General features: G+C 40.9%; 1 protein-coding gene and 1 long non-coding RNA gene across 2 annotated transcripts in view; one reads left to right on the top strand and one right to left on the bottom strand.

The window, feature by feature from the left end:
* Positions 1 to 3,042, bottom strand: part of LOC127580924 (plakophilin-1) — a 41,912-nt gene extending 38,870 nt beyond the window's left edge. The window contains exons 1-2 of the mRNA XM_052034900.1: positions 2,819 to 3,042; positions 1,969 to 2,060 (exon numbers count right to left, since the gene is read on the bottom strand). Of these exons, the coding sequence (XP_051890860.1) occupies positions 1,969 to 2,060; positions 2,819 to 3,002 (276 nt within the window). The 5' untranslated portion in view covers positions 3,003 to 3,042. The remainder of the gene's footprint in view (positions 1 to 1,968; positions 2,061 to 2,818) is intronic.
* On the top strand, positions 1,101 to 15,540 carry LOC127580926 (uncharacterized). Its single transcript, XR_007957906.1, has 3 exons — positions 1,101 to 1,161; positions 3,038 to 3,343; positions 15,115 to 15,540. It is a non-coding gene; the product is annotated as an uncharacterized LOC127580926 (long non-coding RNA).
* Positions 15,541 to 15,704: the final 164 nt, after the last annotated feature.

The raw sequence follows: 15,704 nt of genomic DNA, 5'->3' as shown, positions 1-15,704 counted from the left end.
GGTCACATTTGATAGGATGCAAAGTTAAAGTAAGCTGCAGAAGATCCATGGGTTATGTGTGGAAAAACAGCTTTGATCTGAAATGCACTGGCGGTCGATGCAGATTTCATTGTGGTTTCTCAAGGGAACTGGATAAAGATTTGAAGGCAAAAAAATTTTGCAAACCCCCTGTGAAAGAGTGTGTTGTGCATTTTTGGTGTGGATAGGGCAAAATAGGAGGCTGACTAGATTGCTCCACAAACACCGAGCAGGAAAAATAATAAAGCACAGAATGGAGAACTCAGAGGCAGAGGGATCTGGGTACCCTCATGTATGATTTGCCAAAGACTAGTTGTCAACAGAGCAAGTAATTCAGATTATCATTTATTATTAAGGGAATTCAGTATAAAAGCAGATAAATTATGCAGTTATACTTGGCGTTAGTGAGGCATCGTCTAAAGTACTGCATTTTTGTTATTGATCTCCTCATTTGAGGATGTTAATGTATTGGAAGCAGTTCAGAACAGGATGACTAGACTCTTACCCAAAATAGTCTGGTCATCTTATGAGGAAAAGTCACAGAGGTTAGGTTCGTGTCTGCTAGGGTTCAGAAAAGTGCCGGAAAATTGATTGAAACATGCAAGATCTTGAGGGGTGATGAAAGGGTGGATGTGGAGAGGATGTATTATTGTGTGAAAATCCAGGTATCAGTGTTCAAAAATAAGTGGTCACCCATATAAAATAGAGATAAGGCATTTTTTCCAAAGGATACAGTAGAATACTGATCAGTTTAAGGGTGGAGAAATGGCAGATGGAGTTTAATCCGAACAAGTGTGAGGTGTTTACTTTGGAAGGTCAAATGCAAGGGGAAAGTATACCGTTAATGGCAGGACCCTTAACAGCATTGATGTACAGAGGAAATGTGCAGTCCAAGTCTATGGCTCTCTGAAAGTGGCCACACAAGTTGATAAAGTGGTAAAGACGGCATATGGCATGCTTGCCTTCATTGGTCAGGGCATTGAGTATAAAAGCGAGGAAGTCACGAGGCAGTTATATAAAAATTTGGATAGGCCTCACTTATTGTGTGCAATTCTGGTCGCCCCATTACAGGAAGGATGTGGAAGCTTTGGAAAGGGTACTAGAGATTTACCAGGATGCTGCCTGGATTAGAAACAATTAACTGTAAGTAGATGTTGGACAAATTTGGGCTGTTTTCTCTGGAGTGTCAGAGACTGAGGGGAGACCAGATAGAAGTTTATAAAATTATGATAGACATATGTGGTAGACAGTCAGAATCTTCTTTCCAGTGTAGAAATGTCAAATACTAGAGGACATGCATTTAAGGTAAGGGGGGGAAGTTTAAGGGGGATGTGCAGGACAAATTTTTGTTAAACACAGAGTGGTAGGTGACTGGAATGGGCTGTCAGGGATAGCATGAAAATACAGAGAATGGAGGGATATGGATCACATGCAGGTGAAGAGATTTTGTTTAATTTAACACTGTTTGGCACAGACGTTGTCAGCCAAGGACCTGTTCCTGAGCTGAACTATTCTATGTTCACTATTAAATACTGGAGGACCCTGCAACTGGGGGCTTCTTTGTCATTAACTACATTATGTTCACCTAAAGCTGCTCTACTTTAGCATAATTGTTCCCCACTACACCCTTAGAATTACCAAAATAATTTCCATCATTAAATAGAAAACACTTAGAATAATATCTGAATCTAGTGTAAATTTGACCATCAATGATGGTAGTGTTTCGATAGTGTAACAGATAAGTATACTGACAAGAATAATGATATTTTGTTAAAGTAACAAATCTAAAGGATTGTTTTTGATGCCACAAGTTTGATTAATACTCTGTTGGAGATTTTACCCAACCTTGGGCAGCAACATGTACTGATTTTTAACCTTAGTTCCCATTGTCAATTTAGTTTGTGAAAGCTTACCAACAAAAATAAAAAGTATCTTTTTCAAAACTGTTACCTTGGGCCTCTGAGTCCCTTGGTTCCTCACAGAAATACTTCGCATTCTATTTCCAAGGTCAAAAATGTCTTTTTGGTTTGCATTCCATATGTCTATGCAACAGAAGGAAGCAGAAAACACACTTTTTAAAACATTATTTTCAAGTGCTATTCAGCATTGTATGTCACTTAAAAAAATACTAATCTGCCATCCACTGTCAGTTCTTTGGACACCAGAACATTGCAAATCATTTGATCTGGACCTGAGCAGTTAGATAATTGTATTATGATTGATAGCATGTAAAACTAATGGCTGAAGTAAGATAATTATTCAAAAGGTACTAATCTTGTAAAATCTAAATTAGCTAACATGCTTGTACATTAAATGCATCACCTCTTGTACAATGTACACACACGCTTCTCTAATGGTGATTTGAATAAAAAAAAAGTCCATTATATAAAGGTAAAGGAGTTTTGTATTTAATTGGAGAGCATTGTCAATATTTATTTCCTTTATTGTTACACGAGATTAAGAGGGAGGGTACAAAAATGGAATATCAACAGGTACCCTGCAATAAGAGAATGATCCGGATTTAAATGTTTACTGCGAGTTAATTAAAGTTTCAATTAATGAAAATAGAGGCAAACTTTAATTACCATCATTATTAAACACATTTTACATTTCAAATTAAGATAATAATGTGTTGATATTTAAAGCAATATTCCAATATCAAATCCGTTGCTTTTAAACAGTGGCAAATATGACAGCTAAAGGCGGCAAACTTTCTGCTTAGTTTAATTATAATATCTGGAGAGGATACAAATAGTTTGTCTAACCAAGCAAAAGGGAACACGGAGAGTGGCTCCTGTACCTCTTTTAATGGTCGATTGCTGGTTTCTCTTATTCTGCATCATTATGCGTACTTGGTTGTTGACTCTCCGCTCACTATCCACTCGGGCCAAAGTGCTTAATCTTTCAGGCGGCGGCAGGGCCAAAGTGGAATTATCCTGATAGTTAAACGATTGACCCGCTGTTACAGTCTTCATATAAGCCATTTTAACAGCTTTTTTTCCGGCAAACCTTCCACCAGCGAACAACTACGATGCTTTGCACCTCACAGCCGTTCTCGTCTCGTCTCGTCTCGTCTCGTCTCGTCCTACCCCGCCCTGTACCTGATCAGCAAGAGGACGGGTGGAGCTCGGCTTGTTGTGGTTAGTAGATATGTCAATCATATCCAGACTGGTGAAGGAGTTATTTCCATTAGGCGATATTCTAAAAGAACAATGCAAACGAAAACACCATAATAAATGCAACATAAAGGGAAAAAAAGGCATGAACTTTATTCTCGCTTGAGTCTCCAGAAGCAGAAAACTAGAAATTACTGCACTGTTAACCTGTGAGTATTCGCGGATCGTATATAACACGCATCACTCAGTTATTTTAAAGATTGCTTCATTTTACACAGGTTAATTTCTCTGTTAAAGCAAATAGATACGTGGATTTATTCTTAATTACAGCCATTTCTTGGCAAGAGTTACTGTTTCGATTTAACACAATTAATTAGTAGCTGTAACAAGTATTTTCTCAAATGATTATTTAGTTAATGTGGAATTTGTATCGTGGTAATAAATCACAGTCATCAAAAACTCGAGTTATAATTTGTTTATTAATAGTCAAATACTTGCATCAGCACTATTGTCTTCATGCCTTTGGTCTCACTTTTTAAGGTGAATTAGCTACTTGTTGAGAGAGTGGAGTGTAGATTCCATTGAAATGACTCACTCGCTGCGTTCGATCACAAACCAGCTGTCAGTTGGCTATGTAAATACATAATGCTGAGGCATGTACAATAAATAACTAATTACCACAGACTGACCTGAATAACTTAGCAACTAAATGACAAATGAGATAGATGAACATTTGTCCATACAAATGCTCAAATCGGGGAGGTCCAATAACCCACAAAATAAGATGGACAATTGGTCTGAATTTGCCCAATAATTTAAACCAGCAGGGAGCAATTCATCACCTTTTTTTTTCCCCATCGTCTCCTCCGAGTACAAAATGGGTTGTGGACTCACTTTATGTTTTTACAATGACATCTGAAGTCAAAAGACCTGCGGAGAAAAAAATCCCCAAATCTGATGCTAATTCTAACGGTAAAAATTAATATTATAACCTTGGTAGTACTACTCAAAAGGGTGAAAATTACGAAGGTCACAAATAGGCTTAAGAGTCAGCACAATACCAAAAACTGAGTGTTTTTTTTCATATTTGATAACTTAGAATTGCAGAAGAGTACAGCACCAAAAGAGGCTATTCAATTTATTGAATTTGTGCCAGCCCTCATGAAAAACAATCTATTAGTCACATTATTTTTTTATATATTTCCTTTTTCAAGTATTTATCAAATTCCTTTTGAAATCTATTCTTTATGTCCGCCAATCTAGCAACTAGTTCATTTTGAAATCCTAGCCAGATATTGCATGGAGGAGTTTCTAGTTACTTTACCACAGAATCCTGAGGTTAACCCCAAACTATTCCCAAATGAATCAAATTCTCTGAATATGGCAACATTAGATGTGTATAGGAGAGAGCTGTTCCTATTCAGCTACAACCATTCAATTGACAGTGAAGAGAACATTGCAATATTAACTGGGCTGATAAGAGTCATACAGCATGGAAACAGACACTTTGGCTCACCAGGTCGGTGCTTACCATCAAGTACCCATTTACATCAATCCCACACAAATTCAATTTTATTCTACCCACATTCTCATAAATTTTCTGCAGATTCTAACACTCACCTACACACTAGGGGCAATTTAGAGGGGCTAATTAACCTACAGACTTGCACGTCTTTGGGATGGGGGAGGAAACCAGAGCACCCAAAGGTTCCACACATTCACAGGGAGAACATGCAAACTCCACACAGACAGCACCTCTCACTAGGATTTGAACCCGGGTTGCTGGAACCGTGAGGCAGTGGCTCTACAAGTTGTGCCACTCTCTCGTCCTCCTCTTCTTGCCTCAATTTAATGCTCATTATTATTGACAAGTCTGTTTTAATTTCTTATTATTATTCTTTCCCTCTTCCACTTTGATTTCTCAGTGGGATTAACAGCCGTGGTCATGTTGGTCAACCTTGAAGCATTCAGCTATCCAGGACTTATATTAAGAATCATAATGTTGTAACTGTAGAGGGCAAAGGTTTATCCAAATGTAATATGACAACACCCCAAATCTTTGAGAAGACCAAGAGATACTTCAGATTTAATGGAACAGTGTAGCACAAGACGACAGGAACAAATGTTGTGGTAGTTGTGCTGGAAGTAACTATATTAGTTGCAACAGTAGATGCAATGGTAACTGACTCTTCCAATATTGGGCTAGGGTGAAGGTGACAGATGAGAGTTCTCACCTCAGCACACACAGAGCATGTACTAGGGCATCATACACTCCCAGACTGTTGTTTTGATGCATCTTCTCTTTGTAGACATGTAGAAGCCTTCCTAGAGTAGATATTGCATCATCAGTATGCTTGTGAATGTCTGACTGTCAGAGTCATACAGCATTACAGCACAGATATAGGCCCTTTGTCGCAACAACTCCATGCCAACCGCAGTGCCCACCCACCTAGTTCCAATTTCCTGCGTTTTGCCCATATCCTTCAAAGCCCCGCCCCTCCATGTACTTATTCTTCCTCTGGCAACTTGTTCCATATACTCACTACCCTCTGTGTGAAAAAGTTGCCCCTCAGGTCCTTTTTAAATCTGTCCCCTCTCGCCCTAAACCTATGCCCCCTGGTTTTGGTCTCCCTACCCTGAGGAAAAGACTGTTACCGTCCACCCTATCTATGCCTCTCATAATTTTAAACATTTCTGTAAAGTCACCACCTCATTCTCTTACATTCCAAGGAATAAAGACCTAACCTGGCCAACCTCTCCCTATAACCCATGCCCTCTAGTCCTGGCAACGTCCTCAAATCTTTTCTGCATTCTTTCCAGTTTAAGCACGTCTTTCCTATAATAGGGTGACCAAAACAGTACACAGCACTCCAAGTGCAGCCTCGCCAATGACTTGTAAAACTGCAACATATTGTCCAAACTCCTATAATCAATGCCCTGACTGATTAAAGCCAGCATGCTAAATGCCTTTTTCACCACCTTGTCTATCTGTGATGCTGATTTCAATGAACTATGCACTTGTACTCCTTGGTCCCTCTGTTCTATTACACTCCCAAATCCCCTACCATTCATAGTATAAGTCCTATGCCGGTTTGACTTTCCAAAATGTATCACTTCAAACTTTTCTGTATTGAAATCCATTTGCCACTCCTCGGCCCACTTCCCTAACTGATCAAGAACTCTGTAATCTGTAATAACCTTCTTCACTATCAACAACACCTCCTAATTTTGTGTCATTCACAAACTTACTGGTCAATCCTTGTGTATATGCATCCAAATCATTTATATAAATAACGAATAACAAGGGTCCCAACTGACCCCTGTGGCACACTAGTCACCACCCTCCATTCTGAGAAACAACCTTCAACCACCACCCTCTGCTTCCTACCTTTTTGTTTACTCTTCAAAAAACTCTAAAAGGTTCTTCAAGCACAACTTTCCATGCACAAAGCCATGCTGACTCCTCCTAATCAGACTCTGTCTATCCAAATGCTGGTAGATACTGTCCTTCAGAATTCCCTCCAGTAACTTTCACACTACTGATATCAGGCTGACCAGCTTGTAGTTCCCTGGCTTATCCTTGCTACCTTTTTTAAACAACAGAAGGACATTAGCCATCCTCCAGTCTTCAGGAACTTCACCAGTGGCTAACGAAGAAACAAACATCTCCACAAGGGCATCAGCAATTTCTTCTCCGGCCTCCCATAAAATCCAAGGGTGCATTTGGTCAGGTTCTGGGGATTTATCCTCCTTAATGTGCTGTAAGGCTGCAAATAACCCTCCCTGGTGATATGAATGTCCTCCAAAACATCTCCAGTAGTTTCCCATATCTCTTGAGCAACCATGATTTGCTCCTCAGTAAACACCAAGGAGAAATATTCGTTAAAAATCCCTCCCATCTCCTGCAGCTCGAGACATAGGTGGCCCTGCTGATCTCAAAGACCTACTCTCTCCTTAGCCATCCTTTTACTCTTTATTATAGCTATAGAACCTCCTGGGATTTTCCTTAACCTTACCTGTCAGATCCATCTTATATCCTCTCTTTGCCCTCCTGATTTCCCTCTTAAGAGTATCCTTAATCTTTTTATCATCATCAAGGGATTCATTCATCCCCGACCTCTTAAATTGAATGTATGCTTCCTTCTTTTTCTTGACCAAAGCCTCAATAGCCCTCATCGGCCAACATTCCCTAAACTTGCCAGGTTTACCCTTCACCCTGACAGGAACATGCTGCTCCTGGACTCTTGATATCACACTCTTAAAAGCCTCCCACTTGCTATTCATTCCTTTCTCTTCAAACAGGTTCTACCAATCGACCTCTGCAAGATCCTGCCTCACTCCTCCAAAATTAGCCCTGCTCCAATTTAAAACCCTAACCTGTAGACCTGTCCTATCCTTTTCCATCTCAGTCTTAAAACTAATAGAATTATGGTCACTAGAGCCAAAGTTCTCTTTGACTTTGCACTCACATCTACTGTAATGAAGTGCTTTGAGTGGTTGGTTATAGCTAGAATTCACTCCTGGCTGAGCAAAGAACTGGAGCTGCTGCAATTTGCCTCCCACCACAATAATACGAAAGTGGAAGCAATCTCACTAGCTCTCCACTTGCTTTGGAGCACCTAGACGACAGCAAAATGTACATCAGGCTGCTATTTATCGATTACAGCTCAGCGTGTAGCACCATCATCCCCTCAGTATTAATCACCAAGCTTCTCACCCTGGGCCTCTGTACCTCCTTCTGCAACTGGATCATCGTTTTCCTCATCGGGAGATCACAGTCAGTGCGGATTGGTGATAACATCTCCTCCTTGCTGACAATCAACACAGGCGGATGCGTACTTAGCCCACTGCTCTACTCTCTCTACACTCCTGACTGTATGACTAAGCACAGCTCAACTGCCATCTACAGATTTGCAGATGGCACCACTGTTGTTGGTAAAATCTCAGACGGCAACAAGGAGGCGTCCAGGAGTGACAGATCGGCTGGTTGAGTGGTGTCACAATAACAACCTCACACTCCACGTCAGCAAGCCCAAGGAATTGATTGTGGACTTCAGGAAGTGTAAGTCAGGAGAACACACACTAGTATTCATTGAGGGGTCAGTGGTGGAAAGGGTTATCAGCTTCAAGTTCCTGCATGTCAACATCTCAGAGGATCTATCCTGGGCCCAACACATTGATGCAATCACAAGGAAGGCATGTCAGTGGCTCTACTTCATTAGGAGTTTGAGGAGATTTGGTATATCACCAAAGACTCTTGCAAATTTCTATAGCTAAATGGTGGAGACCATTCTGACTGGTTGCATCAGAGCCTGGTATGGAGGCTCCAATGCATAAGAGACTGCAGAGGATTGTAGACCCAGCCAGCTCCATCACAGGCACAACCCTCCCCGCCATCAAGGACATGGTCAAGAGGCGGTGCCACAAGAAGGCAGCATCCATCACTAAGGGCCCTCACCATCTGGGGCATGCCCTTACTACCTCATTACTACCATCAGGGAGGAGGTACAGAAGCCTGAAGACCCACACTCAATGATTCAGAAACAGCTTTTTTCCCTCCACCATCAGATTTCTGAACAGTCCATGAACCCATAAACATTACCTCATAATTCCTTTTCTTGCACTATTTTGTAATTTATAGTAATTTTACATTTTTGCACTATACTTCTGCCACAAAACAACACATTTCACATCATAAAACAGTGATAATAAATCTGATTCTGACTGCCACTTCCGTTACTTGCCCTAACTCGTTCCCTGAGGGAAGGTCCAGTATTGCACCCTCCTGAGTAGGGTCCTCTTTATATTGACTCAGGAAACTTTCCTGGACACATTTCACAAATTCCACCCTGTCCAGGCCCCTAACACTCTAGGTAGTTCAGTCAAATCAGGGAAATTAAAATATCCCACTAATACAACCCTATTATTCTTACAACTATTAGCAATTTCTCTACACAATTTCTCAAGTTTCTGTTGACATTTGGGGGTCTATAATACGGCCCCACTAGAGTTACCCTCCCCTTCTTGTTTCTAAGTTCTACCCATGTGGCCTAACTGGACAATCCCTCAAGAATGTTGTCTCTAACTACTGCTGTTCTGTCTTCCCTTATCAAAAAGGCAACACTCCCTCCTCGCTTACCTGTACTTCCGTCACATCTGTAGCATCTGTATCCTGGAATACCGAGCTGTCAGCACCAGGAGTAATCTGGAGATCACTACCCTCAAGGTCCTGCTTCTTAACTTCTTACCTAACTCCTTATACTCATTCAGCAGGATCTCATCCCTTCATTTATCTATGTCATTTGTACCAACATGTGCAACAACCTCTGGCTGTTTGCCCTGCCCCTCAAGTATTTTCTGCAGTCACTCAGAGACATCCTTGACCCTGGCACCCGGGAGGCAGCACACCATCCTGGCGTCTCTTCTGCAGCCACAGAATCTCCTGCCTGTCCCTCTCACTATCGAGTCTCCTGTCACTATCACCCTGTCTGACTGCACCCTTTGCCTCAGTGCTGGTCATAGTGCCAGAGACCTGACTATTGCTGCTAGCCCCTGAAAGAACATCCCCCTCAACAGTATCCAAAGATGTATACTTGTTAGTGAGGGGAATGGCCACAGGGGAACCCAGCACTGACTGCCTACTCCTCTTACTTTTCCTGGTGGTCAGCCATCTACCTGAAGCCTGTACCTTGGGTGTGTCTTCCTCCGTAAAAGTCTCATCTGTGATGTTCTCAGAATCCTGGATGATCCTGAGTACATACAACTTCAGCTCCAATTCCTTGATCCGGTCTGTCAGGAGCTACAGCTGGGTGTGCTTCCCACAGATGTAGTCACCAAGGAGACCATGAGGGTCCCTGACTTCCACATCCTGCAGGAGGAGCATTCCACTGCCCTAACTACCATCCTGCCTACACTGAATCAAGTGTTAAGGATCAACAGCAATATAAAACCTTACCTGTTCTTACCTGCGCCTCCTCACCGAAGCCTTTTTAAAGATCCACTCTCACTCCCAACAGCTGAGCCACTTACTCAGTCTCTTCACGCCAAAGCCTCAACTCCCCACTCCTACAGTGGTCCACTCTCACAATGGCCGCTCCAAAATGGCCACTCTGCTTAACCCTATCTTCTTTTTATTGGCTGCTGTTAATTAGCTAATTAGCCAATCAACTGTTAACTAACAATTTGCAAACTTGCCTCATTTAGAGTCCTGTAAAGTGAAACTCACAAGCAAGCTCCGAGACCTACCTCTTTTAAACTCTCCCGCTCTTGCTCCAAGCCTCGACTCCTGTCTGTCCCCCTCACTATCACCCTGTCTGACTGCACCCTTTCCCTACTGGACTCTGGAAAAAGAAAGAAAGGGACATGCAGAGATCCTGTGCTCCTACATTGTGCTAAATGAACACAACTGCCCAGCCATTTGTCCTATTTTCAACCTGGAAGTGGTTTGGGCCATTCTGCTATGAGAGGCCATTGTGTGGTTCAGTCTGCAGGCAGTCTTTGTGACATCGTCAACCCCCAAATCGCAGGATATAAGTTGGGTGTGAAGGTCTGATCTAGTTTCATACAGTGTCATTCTTGTCTTTGTCCAGTTCTCAAGTCTTGCTGACCTATTTAAAGCATTAGTTGTAATGGATAGATGCTCAATAGCTGTGGTGCCCAATTTACCCATGTATTCTCTTAGTTATTAAAGAATAAATTCTATAATTTGTGTGAGCGTAGATTGAATCATTTGTGTGAAGTCTCTTAAAAGAGTTATTTTGAATACATGTAATTTGTTATTTCAACCTTTAAACAAAATAGCTCCACAATGCCCCTGATAAGTGCCTCTCCAAAGATGGTCTCCTCCATGACCTAGATTTTTCTCTGTTTGCTACCAATGTTCCATGCTGCTCAATAACTTATTGAAAACATTGCAGAACTGTAGAGTCCACAAATACTAACCAAAGCTATTTCCTTCTCTTTTTTTTGAAAAACGTGACAACTGTTTTTAATGTCACCTGCATATCTAAAATTAGAAATGCAAAACTAAGAACTATTGTTTGAAGCCATTGTTTCTGCATCTTCTGCTTTAGGCATTTCAATTGGAGGACAATTTCTATGGTTGCACAGTTAATAAAATAGAATTTGCAGTGTATCAATACCTGGTCTAAAACTACTTAAGTATCCTGATAATCCTTCTTATGCTAGAGATCAATTTTTCCCACCTAAAACTTCCTAGGGATACCTTAACTGTACACAGATCAATATGTTGCTTTGAGCTCTGCGATATTAGATAAACTTGGATTGTGTATATTGTTGACAGATTATTAAATAAAGCAGATTGCTGTTTGGTACATATCCAAGTGAAATATAAGAAGGTAAGAAATAGCTGAATAACTAGGCCATACAATCCTTCAATCCTGTTCCGCATTCAATGAAGTTATGGTTGATCTGATGTTTGGACTTAATTATCCTTTCCTATAATCTTTGATTTCCCTCTAGTCCAAAGATCTGTCTGTCCCAGCCTGGAACACCCATAATAAATCAGCATTTCGGAGAATTCCAAACATTTATGATTCTTTAAGAGAAAAAATCCTTCTTTATCTCAGTCTTAAGATCTAAAGTAACCAACCCCTTATCCGGCATCTGCATCATGGCATGTTTATAATATATAACATTGGCACAAAGTAAAATTCTCTGACTCAGAGATATTTGCATTATTTCTTAACTAAGATGCTATGTCCTTTTGTTCCAGATTCTTTACAAGGGGAACCATCCTTTCATCATCTATCCTGTCGACTTTATGTTTCAATAAGATTACCTCTTTTTCTTTTATATCCTAGAGTATTAATGTCCATTCAGCACAGCCTTAACATAATCAAGGACCCCTCCCACCCCTGTCATTTCTCTTCTCCCCTCTCCTGTCAGCAAGAAAATATAAAAAACTTTAAAGCACCCACCGCCAGACTCAAGGCCAACTTCTATCCTGCTGTTATCAGTTTCTTGAACAGACCTCTCATGAGCTAAAGATCTAAAGTTGATTCTTGATCTCCCAATCTACCTTGTCATGGCCCTTGCACTTTATTTGTTACCTGCACTACGCTTTCTCTGGAGCTGCTGCAACATATTCTACATTCTATTTACTTTTTACTACTTCACTGTACTTATGTATGGCAGAATCTGCCCGGATAGCATGCAGACAAAAGTTTTTTCACTGTATCTCGGTACACATGACAAGAATAAACCTATTCCAATACTTTCCTCGTAGGGCAATCCCTTCACTCCTGGAAACCTAGTCTCAAAGAAATTTACAGTCTTCTTTACCTTTGATGCAGCACCTCTGAAGTAAAAATTTACATAATCAGGGTAATAAAGAGGCCAGAAGTCCTTATCTTTTCATGGCCATTCAGGTTAGTATGTCCTTATACTGTTTAGTTTTTTGACCTCACTGCTAATGGAGTTAATTCTGTTTAGGATTCACATAAATTCATTTATGTGAGTCTTTTAAGGAAAACATCCCCAACTTAAACCACCCTTTTCTCATAATTGCAAAGTGATATTCTCCATCTGTGACAATACCAAAATCTTCTCTAATGTCATCACTACATTTTTTTACTGCTCAGTCCCATACACAGTACTCTAGCTGTGGTCTGATATGTATTTTATACAGCTCTGGCAATGACCATACTGCCCTCACTCCTTGGCCAATGAATTGAAGTATCATGTAGGACATCTTCAAGAGGCGGTGCCTCAAGAAGGCGGCATCCATCATTAAGGACCCTCACCACCCAGGACAGACCCTCTTCACGTTACTACCATCAGGGAGAAGGTACAGGAGCCTGAAGACCAACACCCAATGTTTTAGGAACAGCTTCTTCCCCTCCACCATCAGATTTCTGAATAGTCCATGTACACAACCTGATTATTCCTCTTTTGCACTATTTATTTATTATTTTTAGTAACTTATTTTAAGTTGATGTCTTGCACTGTACTGCGGCTGCAAAACAACAAATTTCATGACATATGTCAGTGATAATAAACCTAATTCTGATTCACCAGATTACCTTCTTACTCTGTTACCTTTAACAATTCAAAGCCCCACATTCCTTTACACTTCTAAGAACCATGTGAATTGCAATATATTTCTTTCCCTAGTTTGCCATCCTCAATTGCATCATCTCACGTCTCTGGACTGAATTAAATTTGCCAGTTTTCCACCCATCAAAATTGTCCTTTGGATAACTTCCTGCATCCTTCTTCCTCACAAATTTCTGTACTGTCTGCAAATTTTTTAATCAAGCCTCCCAATATTTAATTATTGTTATAGACCATGAAAGCTACAGACTCCTGCAGAACCAATTACATAAAGTACTGAAACATCTGTCAACCTTTCTTTTCTAGACAACTTTCAATGACCATATTAGAATGGTTACACTACCAGCCATTTATAACCTCCTGGATACTTTCAACAAGGACAATAAGAAGAAGATTAACTAGGCCTGATGATAAAATAGTCAAAGATAGGGACTACACTCACAATATATGGGAATGCAGGATCATTCAAGATGATAGTGGAAGTATTTACCCCTAGGCTACCAGCCTAGCTCTAATTTCAGTAAAATGACTCCTTGCTAACCTGGCTCATGTAGAGATGATAGATAACATGGGAGAGAAGGCAAGCTACAACTCTCAGATGAAGATAAATTGGTAAATTGGTTTATTATTGTCACGTGTACTGAGGTACAGTGAAAAACTTATCTTGCATACTTTCATATGGATCAATTCATTACAACAGTGCATTGAGGTAGTACAAGGTAAAACAATAACAGAGTGCAGAATAAAGTGTTACAGTTACAGAGAAAGTGCATTGCAGGTAGACTATAAGGTGCAATGTCATAACAAGGTAGATTGTGAGGTCAAGAGTCCATCTTTTCGTACTAGGGAACCATTCAATAGTCTTATAATGATGGGATAAAAGCTGTCCTTGAGCCTGGTGGTATGTGCTTTTAGGCTTTTATATCTTCTGACCGATGGGAGTGGGGGGGGGGGGAGAAGGGACTGTCCAGGGTGGGAGGGGCCTTCAATTAAGTTGGCTGCTTTACTGAGGCCATGAGAAGTATAGACAGAGTCCATGGAGGGGTGGCCAGTTCCTGTGATGTGCTGAGCCATATCCACCACTCTCTGCAGTTTCTTGCAGTCATGGTCAGAGGAGTTGCCATCCCAAGCCGTGATGCATCTGGATAGGATGCTTTCTATGGTGCATTGATAAAAATTGGTGAAGGGCAAAAGGAACATGCCAAATTTCTTTAGCTTCCTGATTTAGTAGAAGCACTGGTGAGCTTTCTTGGCCATGGCGCCCACGTGGTTGGACCAGGACAGGCTATTGGTGACATTCACTCCAAGGAACTTGAAGCTCTCAACTCTCTTGACCTCAGCACTGTTGATGTAAACAGGAGCATGTGCACCACCCCCCTTCCTGAAGTCAATGACCAGTTCTTTTGTTTTGCTGACATTGAGGGAAAAGTTGTTGTCATGACACCATGTCACTTGGCTCTCTATCTCCTTCCTGTACTCTGACCTATCGTTATTTGAGATACAGCCCCACTATGGTGGCGAAACGTGGATGGAATTGTCCTGCGATTTAGCTGGGTCAACTTGAGACCATATAAAGCCGAGGTTATGAAAATGGATCCCTGAATGGTGAATAGGTATAGGGTCCAAAAGGTAGTTGCGATGTTGGGGAAGGGGGGATTCCTAGGGCCGGATGGAGAAATAGGTGAGTGTCTCGTTTTGATTATGTCAGTACTTCAGAATTGCTGGGTAGGGCTGGCTATCAGGGAACTTGGTGGGGAGTAAATTGGTTGCTTCAGATGCAGATTTAATTGAGTGCAGTTTATAGTCATAATCTCCGTGTGAACCAGTTACACAAGGAAATCTGGTTTATCTTCTCCACAGTCCCTGATGCCTGTGAGTTATGAGCCATCTGTCATTTCTCTTCTAGGTCGGATAATTTCAGATCAGCCTGCACAACCTGGCTAATAAAATGGCTTCCTTGTTCCTACTCCACCACGCCTTGGAATATCCATCTGGAGAATACTTACCTGATCAGCATTTTTGCCTACACAATGCAGTGGTGGCTTTGCAAGTGAATGCTTCCAACTACTCAGTGAAGTTTATCCTTTTCTTAGAGGCTGGCAAAACTTCAATGAAGTCAACTTCATGCATGTCAATGGCCCTTCCACCCTTTGGGTGTGTTCCAATTATTTCTTCCTCCTGTGATGATCTGGACTATTAACTGCACACACCAGTCTGTTTTAGTCAAAGTTAGCAAAAGTACTCGTTTTAATTTGCAGTCCATATCTAAAGAAATACTAAACTGTAATTAGATTAAAAAAATGATTTTTTAAAAGAACTCAGTTGATTCCAGCATTTTTGCTTTTTCTACCAAAATGGACAACTTAACAATTTCCCATGTTATACTCATGCAAGATTTGCCCATTTGCTTAACCTATCTATACCCTTTTATAGCCTCCTTACATCCTCTTCACAACTTACTTTCCAACCTATCTTTGTGTCATCAGCAAATTACAA

The sequence above is a fragment of the Pristis pectinata genome, chromosome 20 (genome assembly GCF_009764475.1).
Source record: "Pristis pectinata isolate sPriPec2 chromosome 20, sPriPec2.1.pri, whole genome shotgun sequence".
NCBI lineage: Eukaryota > Metazoa > Chordata > Chondrichthyes > Rhinopristiformes > Pristidae > Pristis > Pristis pectinata.
This window is presented reverse-complemented; position numbering and strand designations above follow the sequence as displayed.